The sequence below is a fragment of the Megalops cyprinoides genome, chromosome 7, assembly GCF_013368585.1.
Source record: "Megalops cyprinoides isolate fMegCyp1 chromosome 7, fMegCyp1.pri, whole genome shotgun sequence".
NCBI lineage: Eukaryota > Metazoa > Chordata > Actinopteri > Elopiformes > Megalopidae > Megalops > Megalops cyprinoides.
In genome coordinates, this window is record NC_050589.1 from 38,469,290 (window position 1) to 38,488,877 (window position 19,588).

At 41.1% G+C, this 19,588-nt stretch overlaps 1 protein-coding gene across 1 annotated transcript; it reads left to right on the plus strand.

Moving 5' to 3' along the window:
- The first annotated feature begins 1,117 nt into the window (after positions 1-1,117).
- Positions 1,118-17,661, plus strand: rnd1b (Rho family GTPase 1b). Its single transcript, XM_036534228.1, has 5 exons — positions 1,118-1,340; positions 1,837-1,924; positions 10,057-10,166; positions 10,864-10,998; positions 16,050-17,661. The coding sequence occupies exons 1-5, from the start codon at positions 1,221-1,223 to the stop codon at positions 16,293-16,295; spliced, it is 699 nt and encodes a 232-aa protein (XP_036390121.1). The 5' UTR covers positions 1,118-1,220; the 3' UTR covers positions 16,296-17,661.
- The last annotated feature ends 1,927 nt before the right edge of the window (positions 17,662-19,588 follow it).

Below are 19,588 nucleotides of genomic sequence, written 5' to 3' on the forward strand. Positions count from 1 at the left end.
TCTTGCCTGTTTCCCTCGACCGTGTTTTTGGATCTGTTTGGTACTGTTTGCCGTGTTTTTCTGGTTTTCCGACTTTGCCTGTTTTTGACTTCGTTTTCTGGATTCCCCGTATCGGCTTATTATACTTCGCTTGGTGCACCCCATTCCTGCGTCTGCGCTTGAGTCCCTGCCTGAGTCATGACAGTTGCTGCCTGAGTACGGGACTGTGTTAAACCAGATTCCTCACATAAAAGCTGCCAGCTGAAGGGATTGATTAGGGACAATGGAAGGTATTCACTTCTATTAGAAAAAAGGATAACCATAATTATGCCAGTTTGTGGATATTTTGGGAGATATTCTGTCTGAAACCGATCAGTTGAAATGGATGTTAACTTAATACACACAACTGTTCAAAATAACTATGACATGTGCACAGATACTTAATCCTATTCACTGGGACACCCGATTGTTTAAAATGTAGATTTGAATTCAGCTATCAGCTGAACGGTCTGGTCAAACGCTATTGATCGCAGGAAATACCTTTACATGGAATGATTTAATTTGCCTGTCCGTGGACGCATTACATAAGCATCACTGTTTCCATGGCCAGATGACTTTGCCAATAATCTCTCATTGATTTGACAGATTTCTCTAATCGTCTGTTCTGAAAGAATTTACGAATATCTGCATATTAATTAGCAATACCTGCCAAAAGTTGACGCCAATGGTCATGCTCGAAGAACGGAATTTCATCACTAGAGTAGTGTAACAGATGGTATCTTACTGCGTTGTGTATTGGATATTAACGGGAATCAGCGGGATTCAAACCGAGGTTCTCACGGCTTGCTACCAATCCCTTAAAGCCGGCGTCGTTGCCAGTTGAGCTAAAGGCATACTGCCATTAGCACATCGGCAACAACGCTGCTTAACCAGGTCTCGGGGAGTGACATAGCTGCTGTAACCGCTCGGCTACCTGCTGCCTATGGCTTTACGCAGGACTCACACGAGCTAATCACTTCAGCTCTGCTACTGTAGCATAGGTCTGACATTAAGACTGTACGCTCATTGGCTGGCGACGCTGCATATTAAGAGCTTCTGCGCAGTTTATTAACATCAACAAGCTGCGGACGGACGGGCTGAGGTGGCAGTGAGAGCGCAAAACGTGGTGCTAAGTACCTGCGCTGACTGTTTTGATCCTTTGTGTATTTTTATAGCACTGCCGTTTTCACATAAAAATCATAATGAAGGAGAGGAGAAATACTCAACCACTGGTGGTGAGATGCAAACTGGTGGTGGTTGGGGATGTCCAATGCGGAAAAACGGCGATGCTGCAAGTATTAGCCAAGGACTGTTACCCAGAGGTATGTCAATTCTGTCGTGACAGTTCGCTTTCATTGATTTGGAAGCTTATTGGTGCCCACTGTTAAGGAATACACTGTATTTGCAATATTTTTGATGTAGTGTTCGTGAACTTGTACACGTATAGATTCACCTTCCTTGTATTAATGAAGTATATTGCATGTAAGAGCAGTATTTATGGACAATGAACATGCATTTAAACACGCAGCTGTCAAGAGCTTAATGGGCAATATGAATGTTGGCAAGGAGAAAAGCCAACAGTAAGCCGGCGATTGACTAAATGTTGCAATGACTCAGTAATAATTCTTTTAGCTTGTTGCTGTGAGTATAGTTACCCGATACCTGAATGCAGCTGTTACGAAGTATCTCACCATTCGAACGACGTGTGTCCTTAAAATACTCTAGAAAACTGCTTTAAAATTGTTACAGCACTGCGGTTAATGATGTTACGGCCTATTAAATGGAATTACGCTGATAGTGACCTTTCTAATTTTCCAGACGTATGTACCAACAGTGTTTGAGAATTACACTGCCTGTTTGGAGGTTGAGGAGCAGCGCGTGGAGCTGAGTCTTTGGGACACGTCAGGTGAGAGGTGTCGACGGTCTCCATATGGACTGCGGAAACGCACGCTTTCAAATCTGAGAAAGGCCGATATGGACCGTTAATTCTAAGAGCATATGATTATAGATACAGTGTATATATCTGTTTATAAATAATAATAACCTTGCAACATGTTAGCAATAACAGAGGGACGCTTTTGTTATAATTTTAAAAGAATACACGTAGCCAAATTAAAGCAATGCAGTACAAGAGTAATATTGTTTTATGTATACATAAATAAACTCAATCACTGCTGTTTGGGGAAAATTTATAAGTTGATTTTTGACCGCTGAGGTAGAAATAAATGGACAGGGAAATGTGTCAATGAGGCTAAACGGCGACAGTTGTTTCACGAGCGCGTGTATTTTGCTGTATTTTCCCAATACGCATGTCAGTGAGCTCCTGTTATCATTTAACATGGGTTCGCGGATGGATGATAAAATATAAAAATGCTTTTATGGTGTTGAGAATGACGAGTTCATCTGTAGATAATCACTGATCCTGTGTCAGCTAGGCAAACCTCTTAAGCAAATGTAGACGTAGTGCAGCAGTTGTCAGTGTGATGAAAACCTCATGTGATGTCTGCAGCGGAATGTTGATTTGTGATATTTTTTCGATTCATGCAGCAATGCAATGGGTATTCCGAACATATGCAGTATGAATTTTGCAAAGACCTGAAGACCTCGGGCTTGTATGCTATCACAAATACGTTCATAACGCAACAATTCCGTTGGTTGTTTTTGAAATAAGCATATTCTATGAAAAAGGGAAACCCTTTGTTTGTTGTATAGTCAACCAATATTTAAGGTAAACATTTTTCATGACATACATTTATTCTTAGAATATTTATGATGATCAGTAATCATTGAATTTCTAGTGCTTGCATTATTATTATGCTGTTGGGTTTAAGTTAATGATATGAAGCCTTTACAACATACTGCTTTGCCCTTAACAAATCTTTTTTTAGAAAACTTGTGTTGTCTCTAATAACATCAAGTTCAGAAATGGAGAAAATAAAAGTGTAGGCTAGTTGTGTGCTTTGCTTTACTTTGCCACTTGAGCTCAGGATCAATAACGACACCAAGGTCTTTGATAGCTGCACTCAAGGAGAGGGAGACACCATCAAGGTCCAGTGTAAAGTGAGTGAATTTGCTCCTGATTGAATTTTGGCCAACGACCAAAATTTAGGTTTTGTCTGAGTTAAGGAGGAGAAAATTTTGGGCCATCAATTCTTCACATTTGTTAGGCAGGCCTCCATGTTTGAGATATTCAGAGGGACATCAGGTTTGACTGATATGTATAACTGAGTGTCATCCGCGTAACAGTGGAAGCTAATGTCATGTTTACGGATGATATCGCCGAGAGGCAACATGTATAACAAGAAGAGCAGAGGCCCAAGCACAGATCCTTGTGGTATACCATATCTTACTCTGGAACGAACAGAAGATTCATTGTTAATGGAGACAAACTGATATCTTTCTGATAGATAGGACCTAAACCAGGATAGATCCTGTCCACTTACGCCAACCAGATTTTTGAGGCAGTCGAGGAGGATACAATGATCGATGGTATCAAAGGCAGCACTCAGGTCAAGTAGCCTAAGAAGAGAGATACAGCCATTGTGGCAGGAGAGTAGCAGATCGTTGAGCACTTTCAGGAGAGCGGTTTCCATATTATGATGAGGTCTAAACCCGGACTGAAAGACTTCCAAAATGATGTTAGTGTGTAAAAATGCAGAGTTGTTTTGATTCTACTTTTTCCAGGATTTTTGAGAGGAATGGAAGATTCGAGATGGGCCTATAGTTTGACAGGTCATTGGGATCTAGATTGGGCTTCTTCAGAATAGGCTTGATAACCGCTACTTTGAAAGACTGAGGTACGTGTCCAGATGTAAGGGAGGCATTGAAAAGACTTAATAATGGTGTGCCAATTGCAGGTAGTTGTCAGGGCTCCCGCACCCTAGCTGTTGTTTTTTTTTTTTCCTGTCCATGTGCTTTTGTTTTCCTTGTGTTCTAGCCCTGCCCCGCTCTCCGCCCTGTCTCCGCCCACCTGATTGTCTCCACCTGCCTGCCTGCACACCTGCTTCCCATCACCTCATCAGCCTAGCCCTATATCTACCCTGCTTGTCTCTGTCTTGTTTGCCAGTTTGTTTCAGTGTTTCTGCCCGCCTGTGTTTCTCGCCTGCGTTTCTCTGTTTGGATTTTGCTGGTTTTTGCCTCGCCTGTTCCTCGACATCGTCTTTGCCTGCCCTTCTGTCCTGATTGCTTGATCTGCCTGCCTTCACGGTTTGACCCTGCCTGTTGCTGTTTTGATCCTTGTTTTGCCCTTGGACTGCCTACCTGGTATTTTGACACTGCCTGTTTTGGACTGCCTGCTTGACGATTCTGTTAATAAACGCCTGGAATTGGAGCACTCGTGGTCCGCGTCTGAGTCCGTGCCTGAGTCCTGACAGTAGTAGCGGTTTTAGGAAGCTGGTTGGTATGGGGTCTAGTTGGCTGGTAGTTTTTTAGATGAATTGATAAAAGTCGCTAAGTAATGTGTATTTTGACCGTAGAACCATTTGTAGTGTTTCTGGCTATGCTGTGTGTCCTAAAAACCTTTTAGCTGTTCAGCACACAAGGATTTTAAATTGGGATGACATCCCAATACAGAAATGCTTTTAGAAGACAGTTATACTTAGAGCGGCACTAATTCCAGAACTCCAAGCTCTGGACCTGAAGATGGAGCAGGGGTTGCCTTGACGACCCCCCCCACTCTTCCCTCTGACAATTTCTGTCAAGACCAAAGCAGATTTTAAACCCTAATATAATTTCAGACAGGTGCATTTTGCTTTGTAAGTCCAGAAGCAATGCAGTGTGCACGTGAAACCTTGTCTGGATGTAGTAGGTTGATTTTGAACCTGACTATGTAGGTCTTTATCTCAGACCTGTAGGGTCCTGTTTACTCCCATAGTACCACACACATTTCAAGAAGGAGCTCAACATAACATGGTATGGATGGGGGTTTGTAACACAGTATATACACTCTGCACATCCCCCAACCTTCGCCACACACACACCAGACTGAATGGGCAGCAATTTTGAGAAACTTAAATGGGCTTTAGGTTGGAGCTGAAACTCTGCAGCAGCCCTGCCTCTGAGTGGGGGCTGAGGCTCTACAGGCAGTGCAGTCGTTTAATCAGGCTGGCTGGTGGGACATAAGCTGAGCAAGTATGCTGGAAGGACCTGGAAGATGGAGTGCCTCATATTTCAGTGTGGAAGAAGCATTTATAGGATATGACTGCTACAGCAGTATTTTTGGAGTTTTCTGAATGGTTGGCAGTGTGATGTGCTGTTTAGTGGTTAAGTGCATGGGCTTCTAAGCCAAAAGTCCAATTCTCAGGCAGGACACAGCCATTGTACACTTGAGAAAGGTACTTAGCAGAGTTTCTCTAACTGTCTGACAGTGTATGCAGATAATTTCTAAATTGTGAGCTGTGTGATACTGTGATATGTGTTACATTTATGTTTTGGCTACTGTGGTGAGATTTCCTTTAGGCTACTGTGAAGAGAAAGGTATGCTTCAAGATATTTGATTAGAGGCATATAGAGCTGAGTTAATGTAATACAATGGCACCAATGCAGAAAAATATAAACAATTGGAATCAACTATGAGAGAAAACAAATAAGGAAATTATGTACTGCACTTTGTGCAAACAGGCAACAGGAGAGGAGTCCTTCAAAAGAGGAGAAACCATCCTTAGTAGTGGTCAGTGCTAGTTTTGCAGAAACCCTCTGAAGTGTAGGTTAGCCCTGGAGATGCACCCCTCTGTGTATGTCACGAGAATATGAACGCTTGGGTTCTCACGGTGGCTGAATTGGCCTCAGACACAAATGTATGTTACAAGGTGCACACTGAGCAGAATAGGCACTCCAAAGCAGCGGCTGTGTTCTGACAGGGGATTCCCTGGAGGGCTGAGTGCAGGTGACCACACAGTCTGACTGGGGTTCCCTCATCATCAGCACAAGGGCAGCAACATTCCACCATTGCAGAGGCAGGGAGGGGCTCAGTGGAGGGGGGAGCAGCAGGGGAGGGCTGGGAGGGCTGGGGGGGCTGGGGTGTCTAGGCATGTCCCTTATCTTTCATTCTTGGGAAAATCTCCCTCCATTGTCCCTTATAGACCTTGTTCAAGACCTCTGACCTCGCCTAGCCTCATGAGTCTTTTAATAGAATGTTAAACAGCTCTGGGCGTCGCATCAGACTACATTCCTACTTCAGAATATGTACGATGTGAAGTGTCACAATGTACTTGAACATTTTAATAATATAAGAAAATTATAAAATGAGCCTTTTGGCATGACATGACGTGAACAAATTATGTCATTATTGAGCTGAAGTTTTTGTTTTGTTTCTACAGTTATTAGATGCACAACTGTATGGCAACACTGGCGTCATCCTGCATTTTTTAAACATTTTACAGAGATAGTAGAATGTTGTTGGAATATTCTTGCAGTTGTTCTGATTAGACCTCAGTAATGTCATTGTCTGCCAGGCTAGGGGCTAGACGTAGCTGGTTAGCTAATGATATGAATATAATATCATAAATCATATCAGTTTTATCATTGTCTCATCCATCTTTTTTCAAATATTAGCATAGTTAGTATTACCCCTATAAATTCAGTAGCTACATAAGTACTAACGGAGTTACTAAGTGGCATCTTTTTTCTTTGTGAATTTTCATAATTTCTTCATTGATACAGATTCATTATGCAGACTGTCTGGACAAATCAAAAGAAAGTAACTGTGTGGAGTTCTGACAGACTCCCCTGAAGAAAGAAGGGCATGAGTGTGTGAAAGGGAATTGATGTATTGATCAGATGCATGGTGCAGTGATTCAAGCCAGTTGTGTAAGAATCAAATGGCTGAATGATAATTTGCCTAGGACAGATGTGAATATTGAATTGTGTTGATAAACTAATCTGAAAGAGTTTGACACATTGGATTGAGGTGTTAAATGAAAGCCTTTATTAATAAGAAATCTAGCAGGGGTGCTGCAGTGGCATTGGTGTGTAACAGACTTTTCCTATGTGGGGCTCACCTCAGTAGCACTGTGACCCCATTTCCATTTCAGTTCTATACCACAGACACTACATCATGGGACAAGATTTTGTTCAACTACAGGACTGCTGCAGTTTATTTTCACTCTTGACACCTCTCTGTTTTCATCAGAAACTGCAGTTTTTTGCCTGGTTTTGCTGTGAAGACATGGGAGAGGAGTCAAGCCAGAGCGGTTTTGAATAGGACCACAGCGCTCTGTTCAGAGCAATGCAGTAGACCTATTCAGTGCATCGCTGTCAGTCAGAGGAGGTGCATCTCTATGCCCCCTGTCTATCTTTTTATCTGTGCTCACTGGGTATTCCTGTATTCCCTGAGGGATTAGTAAGTAAGTCGTGACAGTGTTATAGGATATTAGTGACAGTAATTGAAGGGGGAAGAGTCACTTTTGGGGGATTATTGACTTTCTTGGGGGATTAGTGCTTGTGAGTGAAGGGGTTTAATCACTGTAGGTGATGGATAATTTGTGATTGTGATAGATGATCATTTACTGTAGGTTAATGGGATCAATGAGTGTCAGTGATAGGGCATTAGTGACTATGTGTCATGGGGAATTAGTGACTGTGGGTCAAGGGGAATTAATGACTTTGTTGGAGGATTAGTTTCAAAGGCTTGGTACAAAATCACCATCAAGAACAGCCAAACCTACTTTATTTCCTTAGCAGATATTGTTGTGCAAGTTGATTTCCAAAACGTTTTTACGTGTGATACTATCTAGTGTGATACTATCTAGTTATATCTTGATAGTTACGGAAGCTCCCTGTACATACAAAATGCTGTACTCTCTGAACAAGCAAGATGGAAAATGCTGTTTTTCACTGCGGCATTAGGAGAGCAGCCAGAGGATCAAGACTGGCTTGTGTATAGATGCACTCCTTTTCCCCCTTCATCCCTCCCAGGATTTGTGTGACTCATTGGGAAAACTGAATGCAACATGTTCCTTAGTTCCCTTTTACCAGTCAGTGTTTCATGATTTGGCATCAATCAGTTTCTCTTTTAAGCGCAGCCACTTCCTGGATGTCCCCTTGAGGCAGACAGACCACATGAGGTCTCATTAATGCAAATGCTACAGGCTTGTGTCATTTTCAGCAAGGATCACATGATTCATCCTCAGGATTAGACCAGGGTTTTTTCAGCTACTTTTGCAACCATGCCCTTTGTAGTGGTGATTTCTCTCTCTGTAGCAACATTGTGCAATACGTTCCAATCTCAGCTATTTATTGGAATTTTGCTGCAAGTCCTTTTTGTTCAGTGCTGCTCTCTGGTCATCTGGTCCATTTAATTTGTCTGTAAACTAATCCAAAGGATCCACTGCCTGGAGTGCTAAACACACACATGTGAACTCCACCATTAGTAATGGAATTTTTTTGTGTAGCATAGCAAAAGATCACTGATGTTATGGAGGTGCGTCTTGTACAGTTTCATGTGGGATTTCTCTAAGATTAAAAAGAACCTAAGAGCTAAAGATGTAACCAAACAGAAGGAGAGGAACAGCTCCATGTGTGAGTACATGTCTACATGTGTGTGTGTGCATATGTGGACTGAGATAACTACATAAAGCAGCCTCTTCTGCAGTATGTGGGTGAGTAGGTGCAAGGTGTAATGATCATGATTTGGAATATGGGGGCGGTGTTAGGGATGCCAATATGGATAGAGGGGGGTAAGTGGAATGCTGGATGCAGATGATGCACTCCAAGGCGGTTTCCGTGGTAACTGGGGGACTGTATGTAACGCGCGTGTAGGAGACAAGGGGTGGGGGTGGGCTTGCTTAAGGATTCTGCGCATGAGTGTGAGCGTCTGCCGACCGCCCCTGACAGCCTGTTGCATAATCTCTGCTGAAAGGTGTATGTAAGAATTCATACTTCCATCAGCTTCCTCTTCACCATATCAGGTATAAGGAAAGATGGGAAATGGCAGCACCCTTGGGGGGGGGGGGGGGGGGCTGACAATGTAGCACTGCTCTGCCTGTCCTTTGTCTGTCATTTTAAAAATTTCAGGGTTTTGAACTTGTTTTTCCTGAAGTGTAATGTGCATGACTGTAAACCAAACACGTATTTCCTCCTGAACAAGAGAATGATAGTGATTAAACATAACTCATTTTATTTCATGATACATGGAAGCAACTTAATACCACCTGATATCACCTGAAGAAATGTGTTATGTTAAGCAGGGTGTGGGGTTTCAATATTATCCAAAAAAGTATTTTGCCCATATTACTCTTGCATTTTACAGTTAAACAAAGCAAATTTTATTTCTGTGCTGTACTAGCATTATGGTATTACATGTAAAGTATTGTTTTCAATGGACGCATACTGTGCTTGACTACAATGATCATACATCTTCATCTGTAACGTCATGAAGGCACAGTAGCCTTCATTCAGAGCATTTCAATTGATATACAGTATTCCCCAAAATTTCTCAATCTAACAAGTTAGAAGATCAAATACAAAAGCAGCATGTATGACACTACTGTATATTTGAGTGAAAAGTAATTACATTATTGGCATTTAGCAGACACTCTCACCCACAGCCACTTACATCAGTTACAATGTTATCCATTTATACAGCTGGATATTTACTAGGGTAATTTGGGATTAAGTACCTTGCCCAAGGGTACAACAGCAGTGCCCCAGCCGGGAATCGACCCAGCATTTTTTTGGGTCACAAGTCCTGCTCCATAACTACTATGCTACACTGCCGCCCCACCACTCTTGGAAATGATACAGGCACAATTTGACTAAGCTGTTTTTATTTTAAAAGGGCAGAACCAAAAACTAAAGCTAACAAGTAGCTAGCCAAGTATTTTCCCAGTGTTGTAGTTGCTAAGTATAATTGTATTGGTTAAATCAATTATTTTAAATCTATACACCCAAAGGCGTTGACGGTATAATTAGCTACTTTGAAACTGACAACAAACAGGGTCCAGGTGATATCAAAAGAGTTCATCATCAGTGATGCTACAGGTAGTTTTGAAAAAATGTGGGGTCAGAGTCTGAGGTGAAATGCAACATTTTGTCCTTCAGGTTCCCCATATTACGACAACGTTAGGCCCCTTTGCTACAGTGACTCTGATGCAGTTCTCCTGTGTTTCGATGTGAGTCGTCCAGACACTGTCGACAGTGCACTGAAGAAGGTAACTGCCTCAAATATCCACATCCGTGCTCAGCATCAGGACCTGTGTCCAGGCACTCTCCATCCCAGTCACGTTGATCCCCAGTATGCAATTGCTTAAATTCTCTGCCAAAGGACTCTGCCAAAAACTGGGACACAGTGGATAATCCCGCCCATTGCAGAATTGAGTTTAGATAGAATGTGACTGAGTGGAGTGACCTGTTTATGAATTAATAAGTGTCTGATAAAATACATCACAGTATACTCTCCTGTGATTAATGTGTGGTATTCAAGAGTGACTTACATTCATGGTTCACTATTCAATGAACAATCCAGTTGTGGCATTTGTCTATGTAGTGAGCTGTAATACAACCACAAATATAGGCCATTTTAATGCTTTTTCACATGTTTTTTTTTTTTTCATTCATCAAATACAGCCATGACTCTGTCTCCTATGTTCAAGTTAATCTCTGTATCCTTTTGGTTTTTCAGTTGGGACAGAACCATATGATATATAGGTGGGCAGATCCTGGCCTCCTGCTTTTGAAACACTACTCACACCTGTATACCTTTCAATGTCTCTCTCCCTCTCTGTCATTCTCTCCCATCTTGTTCTTTGTCCCTTTCTCTCTGCCCATCTCTGTCTCTGTGTTCTGCTCTATCTTGTGTCTCTGTCTATATGCTTGTTTCTCTCACTCTCTTACTTTCTGTCATGGCAGTGGAAGAAGGAAATCCTGGACTTCTGTCCTAACACGCATGTTCTTCTCGTCGGTTGCAAAACAGACCTGCGTACAGATGTCTGCACTCTGCAGGAACTGTCCAATCAGAAGCAGACGCCCATATCTCAGGAGCAGGTAAGACCATCAACCCAGCAGAGTGCATATGAAACAAATCATTTTCCCAGAGACAGTGTTCATTGAAAAATCCACATATCTGCAGACAAAGATGTTGACTCTCAAGGAACACAAGATAACATGGAAAGAACCTTCAGTGTCTGCTCAGTGAAAAATAAGAAATATGCAAATACATGGAGTGGAAATATGTTTTTAATTCATTCGAATCTTGCAGTTTTTTGTGTTCAAATACATAAAAGACTGTTTACTGTTTGTAACATGCTCAAATGCTTCTTTATTATACCTTGTATCCAGTGAAATTGTAGAATATAAAAAGGGAACAGTATAAATATGTTAAATCCTTTACTGAAATCACAGTTGACTTCCTCTTCACATCTAGTGGATCCAGTGCTCGAAGTGGGCCAGTACTCACCGGTACGCAGTACCAGCACTTCTACATTTTACTCTTTGGCCTACCGTTGACTTTTTCTTGTGTACCAGCACTTCTCACAAGCTGCCGGTACTCTTTTCTGCCCTCTCCATATCAGGTTCTGGGCGATTCAAAATGACCCTATATAAACTGCATCACCCAGGGGGCACTATGTGACGCTCCCCTGTTCCCATTCTCTCAACAAGTTTGAGTAACGTTAATGCTAGTCTAAGTAATGTAATGTTAATGCCATGGGCGTTTCTAGCTATTGAAAAGATCAGGGGCTAAATCTACTGCAGCCAACTACAATGTTAACAATAACGTCAGTAAAGATGAATGGCCAGACTGTTGGTCAAAGGATCAAATGATGTATTTTTGCTCCCAGAACAACTGGCTCATTGTCAAAGACAAAAACCTTGGGTGCAAAGTATGTAGCAATGTTCCATCGCTTGCTGCTCAGAAAGAGCAGGGACCGAGGCTGTCAACTGAGTGGAATGAGTGTTTAATTTCTGCCTTTGGTACTGACAAGGCTAGACAACAACAATCATTGCATAAGAAAATCAAGGAACACAGAAATTCCAGATCCCACTTAAAGGCAGCAGAAATTGAAAAGATGGCATCACGCGATAAACTTAACAAGAAAATGATACAACTTGCTGAGTGTTCAGAACAACCTACAAAATCGGTAAGCATGAACGTCCATTTACAGATATGCCAACTGATGTGAGTGTGCAAGAGTTAAATGGAGTGAACATGGGCCGAGTTTTGCACTCGGAAATGTGCAAAACATCATAAGGTTTGACTTGTATATTTGCTCATATTCTTGGTGTCTTTGAAACACCCGCGAAAGGTTTTGAATTTCAAACCTGATTTCAATACTGTACCTGTTTTTAAGAGTTTCTAGCGCTGTTCTATTTCACATGCTGTGTTCTACTATGCTATAACATGCCTCATGTCATACAGATATTACATTATTAAATTATTATATATTATTATTATATATTATACAAGTAATAGTTTGGCAAATGGTTGTCCCTTTGAGTAAATAAATTTATGTTGTGAACATCAGCGATATCTCCTAGTATCTTTTATTCACTGTAGAATTTCAGAATGTAATACTTAATGATTTACTGATACAAGCCGATACACACGCCAACCATAGGAGGTTTTGGAGACCAGCCAACAGGGGCCAGTGCCCCTGTAACACTGAGCTTGGACTCCCCTGTGGCCCCCTCTGAACAAAGAGTCTACAAAAATAATTTAGGCCTGGGCGATAAAACGATAGCGATATGTACCGCGATAGACACTTCGGGACATATGTGTCAATCCTTGTGTACAACTTGCCGTAGGAACATGCGTACGCAGAATCCTACGGTTTGTGTACGGAGGTTTTTTTTGTCAGAGTTATCAAACACCATGTACGCCTGATTGTGTTCATAAATCTGAGTGTAAATCAAATCAGCATGACATTATGTGCACATGAACCTGCTTAACGTCCACTCCCACAATTGTTCTTATATGGACCGAGACATGTCTTTAATTAGTCTAATTAGCATATAAAGATCCCAGATAAATCTGAGTGAAATGCAGAGATTGATGTTGAGGATCAATGGTAGGACATAAGAGAAGAAATTATTTGAACACGGAGATAGAGGTGATGGTTGATGAGGTGGAGAGAAGAAAAAAAAAGTCCTTTTTGGAGGCCAGAAAAGCGGCATTTCAAATCGACGGAAAAATGTGGAGTGCTATGAATGCAGTTTCAGGTGTGTACAGTGGAGGAGGTGAAGAAGAAGTGTTTTTGATTTACAAAAACAACTTCATCCTCTTTTGGTTCCCGTATTGCAATGTGAGTGCAGTCGATTGCGCCAATTACATTAAGAAAACCAGCCATTGCTGCAAAGTGCATTTTGATATTGGCCTGTTCCTCCGCAGTCTAACAAAACGTTATATATTCTGGAGTCATCTGGGTGATCCCTTCCCATACTATGGGCGTGATACAGCTCAGAGAGGATTGTAATATTCCCGTCCTGTCTGCAAGCTCTCTTTGGAGTGTCCCGGTGGTGAGAGAACCCAAGGTGGTTAGAACTTGGAGATGAACCGGTATTGCATGGGTTCTCTGCATTTCTCTGAGGAGAAGAGGCTCCAGTTCCTCACAGAATGGCCCTTGGCAATCTAAAGCGACTTCTTTGCCAGTGATGATGTATGGCTAATAAGTCCGCCTGGTCTCTGAACACACGTTCATGCCTGATTAGGTTATTCTCGATATCCTTTAAAAGCGCTAGCACAGCCATACTGATTGTGAATGCTTTAAGCTTATACGTTGTAAATGCCAGTTATATAGAAGTACACATTAAAAATGTTTGGTTACACATGGTGATCTGTGACGTTTTGATTTTTTTGACTACAAGGCCCAATTACAATGTTAATATAATTCCAAACTGGCAGTCAGTTTTGCCATAATGTACGACATTGTTCACAGTTTACAGTTAAACCAGCATTTCACATGGATGCATGCACGATAACACTCATCTGACACATGACCCGTTTACTTACATCACCATTAGTTCCTCTTGGTGTTACCAATCTGCAAATTACAAATTTTATGCGTACGCCATCTGGAGACCACGCGCAGAGGTACGCATATTTTCCCGGCAAGTATCTTTTCATAAATAGTATTTTATGTGTAGAAAAGTGCTCAGCACGATTTTAGTGCATACGCACTGTTGATACATGTGGTCCTTCATCAATAGCAATAAGAAAATTGTTTGATAGAATGTTCGATAGTTTCACTTAAATGCATTAAATGCAAACCACCAGGAAAGCACATAACGAATATGCAAAGTTCGTTTGCATGAAAAAAACCCCAAGCATGCTCTCTCCCTGGCTCATAAACAGCCTATCATATCCCTTGATTATGGAGTATGCTGAGAGTGACACGCAAACAGCCAGTCATTTAACAGGTGTATCATTCGGTTGCGCCATCAACATGTGACACAACAACAGAAACAGCGTGGAGTGAGAAAATGAGTGCAGACGGTGAGGAAATTGTTGATAAAAAGGAAAGATCAGCTAGCCAGTCCCACCCTTTGGACTTTTTAAGAACATTTTTGTGTACTGGGTAGTTATTGTCTTTTAATATAGTTTATTACATCTTGATGTTAGGTTGCTCTACCTCAAAGTTGAATTTGATCTTGTAAGTTACATTACAGTTTACATTTTATCTCATTTTGTTTACTGAGTTTTAGAGGTTTTTAAAATGTTTGTTACATCTTACAGATGTTAGGTTGATCTACCTCAAAGTTTACTTTTCTACGTTTACAAAACACTTTTACATTTCACAAATTTTGTAACATTTTATTTACTAAGTTCAAGAGTTTCTTTAATGTTTGTTTGTTTATTGCATCTTATTGATGTTAGGTCAGTTTATCTCAACGTTGATTTTACTTGCTTGCTTTATTTAATGTGTATCAAGATGAGATCATTCCTTTATCCTTACTTATGTTTATTTATTTGTGTGTTTTTCATTGTTCTGTTAACATTAAAATTATTACCTGTGTGCCTTGATAAATAAAGTGGTTAAATTCAAAGTAAGGTGGTTAAATTCAAAATAAAGTGGTTAAATTCAAACTTTTTTCTCCTGGTAATTATTAAAAATAGGTCATTAAAAATTATCAATAATTATCGATATCAACTGAAATGAAACATTTTATCTTGATAAATTTTTCAGCTATGCCGCCCAGCCCTGAATAAAAATGATCGATTTCTTGTGATGATATGGCGCTGACGCGAAAGGCGGAACAAATGTGACTCAACATTCTAAGTGGATCCCTTAGAACTTACCTCAGGTCCACCATAACCGATGAGAGTTTGAGCAATCTGGGTGTACTAAGTATTGAGTCTAGGAGGGCAAAGGCTTTGAATCTTGACTCATTTGTTGATTGGTTTGCCAAAAATTACAAAAAACACAGAATACAGTTGCTGTAATGTGAAATTCTAGAAAGGAAAATACAGACTGGGATGCAGAGACCCTCTACTACAGTAGACCTTGCCTTGTAGTGTTCATTGAGCCTTATAAAGAAGTGTTGCAGCAAAGAATGTACTGTAACTTGAGCTGAAGCTAACAGGAATGTGTTTTATTTTGTTTTCAATATTGTAATTTAATAAAATTGTAACTGTAACTGTGAGTTACTGAAACAAATACCAATCATGGTATTTCATGTTGTTTTTTGTGCGCTATTACTTTATATATAGAACTAAAAATTTTGAAAGCTTGAACACTGTCTTTGTCTCTTTTGTCCCTGGTCAAATGTGCCCCTCTGACAAAACAACTGGCCCCAGTTTGGCCCCCCAAGTAAAATTGGTCTAGAACTGCCACTGACGCCAACATGTGAATAAGGGGTGTACCGGCACTTTTTTTTCCACTTCAAGCACCGAGTGATTCACATTTTCTGCTTGGCGGACATGTTTATACAGCAAGTGCATATTTGTAGACTTTCCAGTGTCCACACCCCATGTTAAGCTTAGACTTCATCAGAAGTATCCCACCCAGTATTACTGATAATAACCCTACTTCCTTAACTGCTGTACACTCCTGCAGCCTGTGAGTGCTGCAAGGCCTCAGCCTCTCCTGTCTTAATCCCAGGGTGCTGCAATGGCCACACAGTTGGGCACAGAGACCTACCTGGAATGTTCGGCATTCACTTCTGAGAAGAGTGTCCACAGTGTCTTCCGAACAGCTGCCCTGGCCTGTGTGAACAAGTTGCAGGCTCCACCCAAACCCAGCCCCACACGCCGCCACTCCAAGAGACTGCTGCACCTGCCCAACACATCCGAGCTGCTCCTCTCCACCTTCAGGAAGGAAAAGACCAAGAGCTGCTCTGTAATGTGAGCAGGTGAGGGGTGATGCCCATTCACAGTGACCCACCAACCAGCACCACTCTTTGTTGGGGGGAGTGGGAGGGGTTGGTTCAATCAGCATTAAAAGACACTTTAAATCATCCTCACAATTCAAAGATGACCCCCATCTGCCCCATCCCCCCAAAAATTCACACAAGCAGGAGCCTGTCTGACAGTGCATATCAGTTTCCATTTCCTCTGAATCATGTTTGCCATCATCACTCTGTCTTAACAGAACGGCTCTGTGCATCCACATTTTGTAAAAAACAAATTGTGTTACTGGACTGTTAGGGCTGAACACAGAATTAACAAATCATAAAAAAGGGAGAAATCCAGCTGTGTGGATTTCAGCATTATCACATTCATGGTTCTGAGGCTGAGCTAATGAACAGTCTGTCCATAGCCCATTTATGGTAAAAAGCTGGTCCCACAAGTATGCACTTTAAGAATAAATTACTGCACAAGGTAATGGCTTACCCTATCCCTATCCCTAACCCTATAAAAAGTAATGGCTTAAGTGGATATGCTGGGCTTTAGTGGGGGATATGCCTTGGTTCTATGGTAGGATATTCTGGATGACCCCAGTATTGCAACACATGCAGTGGAAGTGGTAATGCCAAAAGTGATTATAGCTGATGACCTGAGACTGACCCAAAATGGCCTGTGGTCTTGGTGGCTCATTTATAAACCTTCATCTCCCTCAGGAGGACTTTCCAAACAGGCATATCAGAAAAGTGGGGATTTTCACATATATGGCATAATACTTTGAATCATCCATAAAGTTCAACATGTATATACATGTTAAAAATTCCATTGTTCTGTCATCCTCAAATTCACATCTGAAATTTTTTGCCAGAATGTTATTACAGTCGACTACATACTCACAGGTCAGGGTTGATTAATTTTATTTACATTAGTTTACAGCTTTGCCTTTGAGTTTCCTTGTATCTCCCTGCATTTGCCTCTAGTCTGCTGCACTTGCATTTGAAAAGCAGACAGATTTCTCCATGTGTAAAGCCTCAGCTTGACTCTCTCTTTATGATGATGCAACATACAGAATTTGATCCTGAAACCTCTACTTTTAACCAACAGGCAATAATTATTTAAGTGCTCATGATGTAACATTGTACTGAGTGGCAATAAAGCACAATTTTGAGCAACTGTAGGTTTTTGTTGTGTGGTGGAGAGGGCCTACTGAAGTTTTTTCCATTGAGTTTAATGAATGCCTAGCGCAGTATGCTTATCACCTTGGCTGCATCCAAATACTCAGTATGCACCAACTTCGGTTAAGAACGTACTACTGTTACTCTAGTACGTTCTATGAGTATGTGAGCGAGTAGTAAGGACACAATTCGGATGTACTTTGCTGCCATCTTACCTGTCCTTTGACCTCTGATGTTTGCATGTTTTAAAAATCAATCAACCTGAGGTAAAATGAAAAGCTAACGTTACGTAACAAACCAATTGATTTGTTAGCTTAACCAAGTGGACTACACCACCATCTTCTTTCTCTTTTTCCCAGGGAATTCTTCTTCGGTTATTCGGGCTCCAGCTGACTTATGGGATAGCGTAGAGTAGTACATTAGCATACTTCAGATGTAGTAGGTCATCCGGTTACCATTCGACTACTATTAAATGCCTACTGAGTATTCGGACACCCTACAGGTTGTGACGTACTGCTTTTTGTGTACTATATAGTATGGCAGTATGAGTATTCGGATGCAGCCCATGTCTCTGCTGTGCACCACACATGCAAAGGATTCTGGGACTCTGGAAGAGCTGCAAATGACATGAAATGATGGTGTATGACATTTCAGAATGTTTCCCAGAAACGGTACAGTTGTACAGCAGACACAGAAATGGAGCACTAGATTCTGAAAATTGGACAAACTTACCCTAAAACACTGCGGAGTTGTTTGTAAGAGTCATTAGTAGGTTTTGGAAGAATAATTTTGGTGCCAGGCTACTGATTGGGAGGGTGTGTGGTCTGTCAGGTTTGTGGATTTGTGGTTGAAACGGAACAGGCTGGCCCTGTCCAAAAGAAGTGATGTGTCTATTTTTAGTTTGTAGAGTGCCGGTCAGTGCATTTTTTGGTCTTTGTGGTATTGTTTTGTTTTTCTTAAACTTGAAATCAAAATAATCAGTGTCCTTTAAATTAAGTCATCTTATACGCGGCAGTATGGACAGCCCCTCTTTGACTTCAGGAAATGATTTGCACTGGGTTCCTGATTCTTTGGGCAAACAAGGAATTCTTCTGTGTTGCTTAGCAAGAAGGGTTGGCCTGAGAATGGCTGGTGTGTTCAGGGAGCTTTTCTGGTTTTGGAAAAGGGAATTCTCCCAAAAAGACATCTCGCCTTTCATCGTAGCTTAAAGTAATGGCTGTACATCTGGGGAGTTGACCAATAGTGGATCAGAAAGATACATTCCCTGGAAGTGTTGGTCATATGCTGTGATCCAACCAAAAATCCATTTCAGAACTGTAAGGTTCAATATCAATAAATATGCAGCCATTGTCTAGTGGTGGGTATCTTCAACCTCTTAGTGTGTCCTTGTTAAAGTGAACAAAATCTGCTTGTACGCATCCTGTTTTATAATGTTTGTAAAAGTTCTGAATGTTAATTGAAAATAATTATTCAAACATCAAAGAAAAGATGTGATTTGATGTAAAATAGCCTCATCTTATTAAAGTATCAGAAGTTAAATGTTGCTCTTTGTTTTGTATTTTACATGTACATTTGTAACTTTGTTTTAAAAATGACCATTGAAACTTTTTTCTGCAACTGTTCTTTTTTCCTGTCACTTTATTTTAATAAAGCCTGCCTTGGTTAGTAGTGGTTGACCCAGAAATTTGAGTCTCTAAATTAATTGAAGACACTGCATTAGGATCAGGAGGCAAGGGCTAAGTCTGAGGCAGGGCACTGTGAATCAATTAGTGCCTCTGTCAGTGGAAACTGTTCAGACACATGCAACAGCAGATAACAGTCCAGATTATGCTCAGATGATAACAAGCAGATTACACGTCAAGGACGTCATTAATTTCTCTTCCAAATGTGGTAGCTAACAGATTGTGCAGAAATTGTGGCAGGAGTACAGCTTCCCTGGGTCATTAATGGAGTGCTTTGTCCGTATATTTGATTATGTGAACTCAGAGGGATGGAGCGAAACAACTATCCTTAACTGAAACTCTCAATTGAACAGCAATGTTGATAACATCCCTCCTACTACATTAGTCATTCAGCAGGTTACACAGTGCATCTAATAGAGTGGCATGAAAAGATTTGCATA

Excerpts from the sequence above, each read along its gene's own strand:
- rnd1b (XM_036534228.1), top strand. The coding sequence starts at position 1,221 with ATGAAGGAGAGGAGAAATACTCAACCACTGGTGGTGAGATGCAAACTG. Across the intron at positions 1,925-10,056 it reads GAGTCTTTGGGACACGTCAG|GTTCCCCATATTACGACAAC; the intron begins GTGAGAGGTGTC and ends TTTGTCCTTCAG. Across the intron at positions 10,999-16,049 it reads CGCCCATATCTCAGGAGCAG|GGTGCTGCAATGGCCACACA; the intron begins GTAAGACCATCA and ends TCTTAATCCCAG.